This window comes from Melanaphis sacchari, unplaced genomic scaffold (assembly GCF_002803265.2).
Source record: "Melanaphis sacchari strain LSU unplaced genomic scaffold, SCAv2.0 Contig8_pilon_pilon, whole genome shotgun sequence".
In the NCBI taxonomy this organism is placed as follows: domain Eukaryota; kingdom Metazoa; phylum Arthropoda; class Insecta; order Hemiptera; family Aphididae; genus Melanaphis; species Melanaphis sacchari.
In genome coordinates, this window is record NW_020271635.1 from 1758440 (window position 1) to 1766458 (window position 8019).

The 8019-nt window shown below is 25.6% G+C and overlaps 1 protein-coding gene across 1 annotated transcript; it reads left to right on the forward strand.

Moving 5' to 3' along the window:
* Positions 1 to 619: 619 nt before the first annotated feature.
* LOC112602762 (33 kDa inner dynein arm light chain, axonemal-like) lies at positions 620 to 7544 on the forward strand. Its single transcript, XM_025351021.1, has 5 exons — positions 620 to 730; positions 3558 to 3837; positions 5160 to 5305; positions 6699 to 6896; positions 7478 to 7544. Exons 1-5 carry the CDS (start codon positions 620 to 622, stop codon positions 7514 to 7516), a joined length of 774 nt encoding a protein of 257 aa, XP_025206806.1. The 3' UTR covers positions 7517 to 7544.
* The last annotated feature ends 475 nt before the right edge of the window (positions 7545 to 8019 follow it).

Below are 8019 nucleotides of genomic sequence, written 5' to 3' on the forward strand. Positions count from 1 at the left end.
AGAATTATAAATTAGTAGGTACTGTTTTACTTCTTTGTTGTATACACTATACTATCTTAAACAATAGAAGACGATTTAAACTTGCGTAAATGTTGGTAAATAAGTATAGGTATATAGTATATATAGAATATTTTAAACCTGGGCCATCCGTAAAAATTGGGTTGTTATTATTTAATATAAATTCAGTTAGATAATGTGATAAATAATTTACTGTAAATATTGTAGCTATATTAGATTGAATTTGTAAAGGCTGCATTCTTATTTATGGTTCCTATTGTTTCCATGCCGTTTGTACAGTTACTTTTTAATAATAACATTGTTGTTACTATCAATTTAAAATTATATCGAATTATTTTATAAAATATTTATTTAATTTATAAAAATGAGCTATATTATTGTATACTTGATAATTGCTCAGATTATATGATACTTATATCTAACACAAGTAAAATCAAATAAATTATTGCTGTTATATAAAGCTAAAAATAATACCTGTCTAGTGTCTACTTACTAATTTTGATAGGTAAGTTTTTCTTATTACATGTATATATAATTAATTTTTATCTTATTCCTCATTTTATATAGGTTATTAATATCTTGGTAAAAACTGGTATTAAATATGAGTACTATTGAAAGAGTACATCCGTCAGAAATAAATTTAGTGCACTTCGATAATCCAAAATTGTTAGTTACTAAACCTATTCCAACATTGCCAAAAACGACTAAACAAGTATTATATAATATATATTATCATTTAAAAACAAAAATCTAGTATAAATTATTATAATTATGTAGGTAATATATAAATTTATTTATGTCAACTGTATACGTAGAGACGTAAAGATTATTTCTTAAATAATACCTCGATATCATATACCTACGATATACATATATGGTTTATTGATATTTATGATAATAACTATATATGATTATGAATAGGTACATTTTATAATATGTTTTTATTTATCAATAATTACTAATATAATATATGCTATGAACATAGATCTTTATGATATTCATTGTAAGTACTGAAGTTGATCGATCTGACTATAACTCATTCGCGCACATATACTTTTTAGTTTTTTTACAATTCATTTGCGGCTTGCGCTCAGTTTATGAACAATAGAAATGTTTTTTCAAAGATATTTGACTATATATTCATAATACACCTACTATAGTTGTATATTAATCGTGGGAAAAAATCTCAAGCTTAAAATTTAATCAATTAATACAACTATTTACTTAATAATAATATTAGGGTCTAGATTTAAACACTCCAACAACTGTTAAAAATAACCAAAAATGCCAATTCAACTCAATAAAAAGCTTAAAAAATTATAACCATGTTTTTTTGAGCGGTACGCAAATGAAGGGAAAACGATGGTTTAACTTTCAGTATTTATTTAAGTTTTATCTTAATTAAATTAACATTTAACATTACCTAATACAAAATAAAGTATTGACTAACGTTTGCACAATATTTGATTTTAGTGCCCAGAATTCACAAGTGTGGGAAATTTCACGTGCCATAAACAATATACTTATATAATTATATTTTATATAAATATATAGAAATTCTCAAATAAACGAAAATAAAAGTTTGTTTTGTGCTTCTGTTACCTCAATAGTGGGATAAAGACACAAAATAAATTGTATGTACCCGTTGCCCGTTGCACTTAAAAGTTTCAATTTAAAATTTGACGCTCGTTGCGTTAAGTTTTCAAGTATTTATTATTTTTATACTGCAAAAGGAATGGAATTCAGTTGTTCGTTATGAATTTTTCAAATCTCGAGTTCTAAGCGGTACAATGAATGTATTGATTTTACAATATGTTTGTTTTTGTGTATGCAAATGATAAGTAGTTAAAAAAATATATCGATTTTCAACTATGAAAGTGGTTTAGGATAGTAAATTGGATCTTGTTTAAACTATAAAACATCAAAATTAAAAACTCAGTGTTTTTTGAGATCACCGGAAAGAACTCGATAAGGAAAAACTCGAATTGTTATTTTAAAATTAAAATTTTGTTGACAGTTATTATTATATTTTAATTTTATACATACAAATGCAATGTTTTCGACAAAAATTAACCTAATTAGTATGTTACTATAATCAAATAAATTACTTTACTCATGTCCATGCGCCGAATTTCTTCATGGGGAGGGATATGAAGAAAAATAGTAGTCAACAATTATTTTATTGTTATTAACTGATAGTGGTATTATATTAGACAACATAAAAATCATAGGACTGTAATTTAAAAAAAAAAAAAATGTCATAATATGTAATAAACAATTTATTCCTATTAAAACTTTAGCGTCCCCATTTCGTCCCAGCTAGTTCCTCTATTATATTTTTATTAATTTTTTAAGTACCTATATGAAAAGTGTTAATTAGTTAAAATTTTTCAATCATACATTATACTTTGGAGTCTTATCAAAGTAAACATTCTTTTATTTCAATAAAACCAATAGCTAAAAAAAAGGAAATATACATGGGTTGGATGTTGGATCTCCATCATCCATGCACACGGGCCTGATTTACCTAATTGCAATATTGAAAAACACGGTGTGAGTTGCGGCCATACATTAATGTATACATTACATATATATAATATATACTATATTATTTATTCACAACAAAATCAAATTAGAAATGTAATAAAAACACGTAAATATATTATGTTTAATCACGAGGCTCCTACGAGTACGAGGACGAGTACGATCGCTCAGCACAAGAAACCGATCAGAAATATGATGGTTTTAATGCGAGCGTACGGACTTGGCGTGACAAAAGTAATGAAGTCGAGTCTGCGGTAACAATGTGAAGACGGACTTGTTAATTACTCTGGCCGCAACTCATCTATATCTGAAATTTAATATTATCGAGCCGAAATTCACCGGTCTCTAACACCGGAAACGACACGTCGACACATCGGGTCGCAACTCACTCACATCCGAAAAATATAACATGAAATATACTTATAGTAATTTATATAGGCTGACAGACCGCGATCTCCACTCAGTTATTTTTTTGTATACACTGATTTATCATTGACTTCAAATTTAACACATACATCATAGTATAACATTACAATTTACAGTGGAGAGCACAGCCCACTTACCCACATTTTTTTTTTTAATGTATCCTACCTATTAAAAATATAATTATTTATTCTCATAATTCAATTTATAATTAGAAAAAAAAAAAAAAACCTTATGATTGAAGGAAGTTTGATTGACCATCATTATAAATATCTACTTTATTATTTTTTATATATAGGTTTACATAAAATGTCTACTATATTTTTTTTAGATTTACTAATTCTAATTTGTAAATTTGTAATAGTTCAAATATTACGAAACAATCATTCAGAGTTTGAATGAATTATTTTGTAAATTCTTGAATTTAATGAAGTCCATTTTTAGAAGGTATTTTCCCTCTAAAAATTAGACATTTATCATTACATATAAATATATAATTATATACATAATAGGTATATTAATATAATAATATGTTATAAATAAATTAGAATAATTCCATTATTTCATCATAGCATCGATATTCTGTGGCAAAAAATGTTCGTTCAATGGACTGCGGAGACTATGCGTTTGAAGCTAAACACCATAATTGTACAGAAGTTTTGAATAGTATATTATCACCAAGGGAATGGGAAATGGATGGTAAAATATTTTCTCAAAAAATATCTATTCAACCTGCTACTAAGCGAGATGTGAAAAATCTTGTTGAGAAATTCGATACATATTTAAAAGAATATAACACTAAAGAGGTGGGACTTTGTCCGATTAAACACGAAATATACAGTCAATGTTTTAGTAAGTTTAAAAATTTACTACCTACAAAAATAACTATCTATATAATATGATTAGTACAACAGTTGTAAGTGAAAATCCATTAAAATTTCAGAGGAGCTATTAGGCTGACTTTTTTAACATAAGTTTGAGCTTACAATTATATATTTAACAATTTTATCTGAAAAGAAGAAGCTTCCTATTTTTTTTTCTGTTATTGCAGATCAACAGGAGCTTAATATGCCAAATTTTTTTTATAGTATCTATTAGTATTTGTTTTTCATCTATTGTACTTAAGGAATTTTTTTTGTTTGTTTTTCTTTTAGCTATGACACCTTTTTATTTAATATTTATTTCACATGTCTCGCATCTATATAACATTACACGTTTTAATGAGTATATTTTCTTAATATATATACTTTCATTTTTTGATGTAGGTAATTTCTTTTTTTTAAGGAAAATATTTTTGCTTGCTCAATTTTACTCCTGATTTATTTTGTTGATTTCCTATCACCTGTTATAATGCTGTCTAAATCTTTGAAATAGTTTAGGTACTTGAGAAATTCTTTATTCTCTAGTTCTATGCTTTTATAATTGGTATGTTTGACTTGTAATTTACTAGTGTTTATTTTCAGGCTTTAATTTAAAAAAATATATTTCATTATATTTAACGCTGCTTGTAGGTCTTTTTTATAGTTGCAAGAACAACAATATTATCCACAAAGCGAGGTATCGATATTAATATTTCTCCTATTTTCACTCCAATAATTCCTTCATGATATAATTAGAACTAATATATTGTTTATCGCTTTTTCAATGCATAAGTTGAATAGTGCAGGCGAGAGAGGATATCCTTATCTTAAACTTTTTTGAATTCTTGAACCGATTGTAAGCAATAATTAAATTGCTTCTTATTCTTCATGTATTATAGGATACGCTTGCCTTTAAAATCTATATCAAATTCTTTAAAAATTTTAAAAATACTTATCTAATTTATGCTAACGAAAACTTTTTCTAGATTCACAAAGGCTATATATGTGGTTTTTCGTTAAATTAATTAATCAATTGCTGTTTATGCAACCTGACATTAGGGTATGATAAATAAAAAGAATAATAATCCTATATTTCTCTATAGACATAAATTAAAATTAAAAAATATAATCGCACACATTTAATTTAATATTTTTTTTTCACAAATGAATAATTGTTGATGATATGTTGGGTTAGAACGATTAAGTTAACAACAATTTTTATTTTTTATTTAAGTATAGCATTTTTAAAATGTGAATTTATTTTATAATATAGGTATGAAATTTACTGTTCATTTAATCCATATGTTTAAATAGATGAAGTCATAAGACAAGTAACGTTAAACTGTGCGGAACGGGGTTACATGTTGATCCGGATTCGCGATGAACTTCAGATGAGCATAAATGGTTATAAAGAGATGTACGAGAGTGCATTAGCTCACGGGATTCGAAAGTCATTACAGGTAGGTGTTACCTATAGTACGTAATCAAAATAAATATTATATTAAGTTAGCTAAATATATTATTCTATTATAGTTTATGAATATTGAGCTATCTATGATTTGCCCATAATTTAAATGTAGAGACCTATACAATTTAATTACACGCACCTCAGTGTAAACTGTAAACACATGTAGCCTGTAGGTAATGTATAAATGCTGTTATTTTTAATCTTAATCACTAATTATTGTATGACTCTACACATCAATGTTTAAATTCGTATATTTTACTGAATAAAATAATTAATATGTATATTTATATTAAACATTTTGTTTATTTTTGAGTTATAATAATCCATATTTTGTATTGAAAAGGTGAGCTGATGGATACTGCAGATCTGCACTGGCTAGGTAGGTACCCGAGAGGTTTACTGAAATTAATGTAGGTATTACATTTTAATTCAACGATGTACCATATTACACACGTAAATCACGATTTTGAGCGTAGGCATTTTGTAAACTTGTATAGTTGTATTACTAAGTTTAGTATAATATTTCATGTTATATTTTTCGATATTATTGCTATTAGGTTATTTATTTTACTATTAGTAAATAGTAACACATCTACTTGCATTAAATCTGATGCAGACAACAGAGACCAATTGAGAGGCTAGGTAGAAGCTATAAAAAAAAATATATATATATATATATATAGTTTAACATTACCTAGATTAGATTTTTTTTGTCGAAAATGTTTAACATTACCTAGATTAGATTTTTTTTTGTCGAAAATGTTGCATTTAAAAATATAATTGTTTATATAAAATTTAATAATACTTCTATTTATAAGTTTCACGTCTCCACGATAGTTTTTGAACTTTAACAAAATAATGAATAGGTACCACGTTATTTATAATTTTGTTCGAATTTGAACTTCAAATGGTTATATAAATAAATTGTGCTTATTAGTTGACAATGTTGATTTAAAAAATAATTGAAAAATGCTATTTTTGAGGAATTTTGGAGATGCTCACTCGTGTGGATTCGTATTTTTTGACTTCGATATATTATTTTATTGGAATTTTACATACAGTTATTATGCTTGATAGATTTTGAAAAATTTCTTAAATTAAATTAAAAATTGTATATATGTATAGTTATGCATTTATATACATAATATATAGGTAGTTTAAAAAAAACAGCTAAATTATTCATTTAGCACCGAAATTAAGTCTGTGTTACTGTATGCGGTATGCTTTAGCTAGCCAATGTATAAGCAGATAAGCTGTTTATGCTTATATGTAATTACGAGTATTAATTTGTATCAATAATATTACTTTATATTATTATAGTATTTTCAATTTTGGAGTGCGTTTTCTAAACAAATTTAGTTTCATTTGCAATTTTTTCATTTTAGCGGAAACACGCAAAGTCTGATTTATTGAAGACTGTAGAATATTTGAGGTCTGAAAATAAAAGGTTAGAAGCTGAGCTGATGAAAATCACCTTGATGACAGAAAAAATTGATCGAGATGCGGCTGAAGAGCGTAACGTGATCATTAAACGTCAAACCGAAGAGTTAGACGGTTTAAAAAGAGCTAACCAACTGGTAAAAGTAAGTATAACCCGCCGACTAGTTTATTTTAGCACTTGGAAAGCCAATACATAGCAAAAGTCTTTGATCGGAATTTTTAAGCCACCTATTTTTAGGTACTGAACTGGGCGATAATGTATTACTTAATAATGATGTGTATTTATTTTTTTATGTGCACGTACAATTGATAAAATTCTTCAACTTTTTACTTTAAAAGTAGTTTTAGATAGAAAATTGGATCTTAATTGTACTTTGGAAAGGTCAAAATTAAGGTAAAACTGTAATTTTTACACTGAACTAGTTTTCGATGAAATTGATTTCTTTATTTTGTTATAATTCAAAAACAAATTACTACAAAAACTCAACATTTTCGATTTTCTCTATGAATTTTAATAAAAACATTCGATGGGTGAAAATTGTATAAGATCCCATAAATTAAGTTATTCATACATCTGAATACAACTATCAAGATTTTTTATTTTTTTAAATGCATTTTAAGTTTCAGAATCATGAAAATTATGAGCTACAAGTATTACTACTATTTATTTAGTACCTACCTACAATATGGTTATATATTATAATGTATAACCTTTATTTTTTAGGTTCAATTAGAATCTATTGTAGCATCAAAGAATTTATAACACAAACATTGCTGCTGCAGCGGTATCATGATATAATATGAATGTCTTCTAATTAGCAAGATGTATAATACCTATGTATGGTTATATATTAATACAATTGCATATTTATCATTATAATGATTATGAATTATAATAATACTCTATAAAATGTGTAATTGAAACATATTTATTATAATTATAAAATATTTAATGTATAATAAAATATAGATACTACTTACCTGATTAAAAAAATAATTGTTGAAACCAATAGGTAAGATTAGGTGAGTACTTTAATATTCTTATTGCCATTTGTTAGTCCCTAAATAACTATTAAACTTAAAAATTTAATGAAACAATAATGAATCATTAAATCAATCAATATTGAATAAAAGTAATAAATAATAAGAAAACATATTTAAATTTGGTACAAAGTTTAATTTATATTGATCATTCCATTAGATGTTGTCTTTAATATTGCTCATAAATTTGAAAATTGAAGAATTTTTAAAAATAAATCATATGAT

Excerpts from the sequence above, each read along its gene's own strand:
- LOC112602762 (XM_025351021.1), top strand. The coding sequence starts at position 620 with ATGAGTACTATTGAAAGAGTACATCCGTCAGAAATAAATTTAGTGCAC. Across the intron at positions 3,838-5,159 it reads AATATACAGTCAATGTTTTA|ATGAAGTCATAAGACAAGTA; the intron begins GTAAGTTTAAAA and ends ATGTTTAAATAG. Across the intron at positions 6,897-7,477 it reads GAGCTAACCAACTGGTAAAA|GTTCAATTAGAATCTATTGT; the intron begins GTAAGTATAACC and ends TTTATTTTTTAG.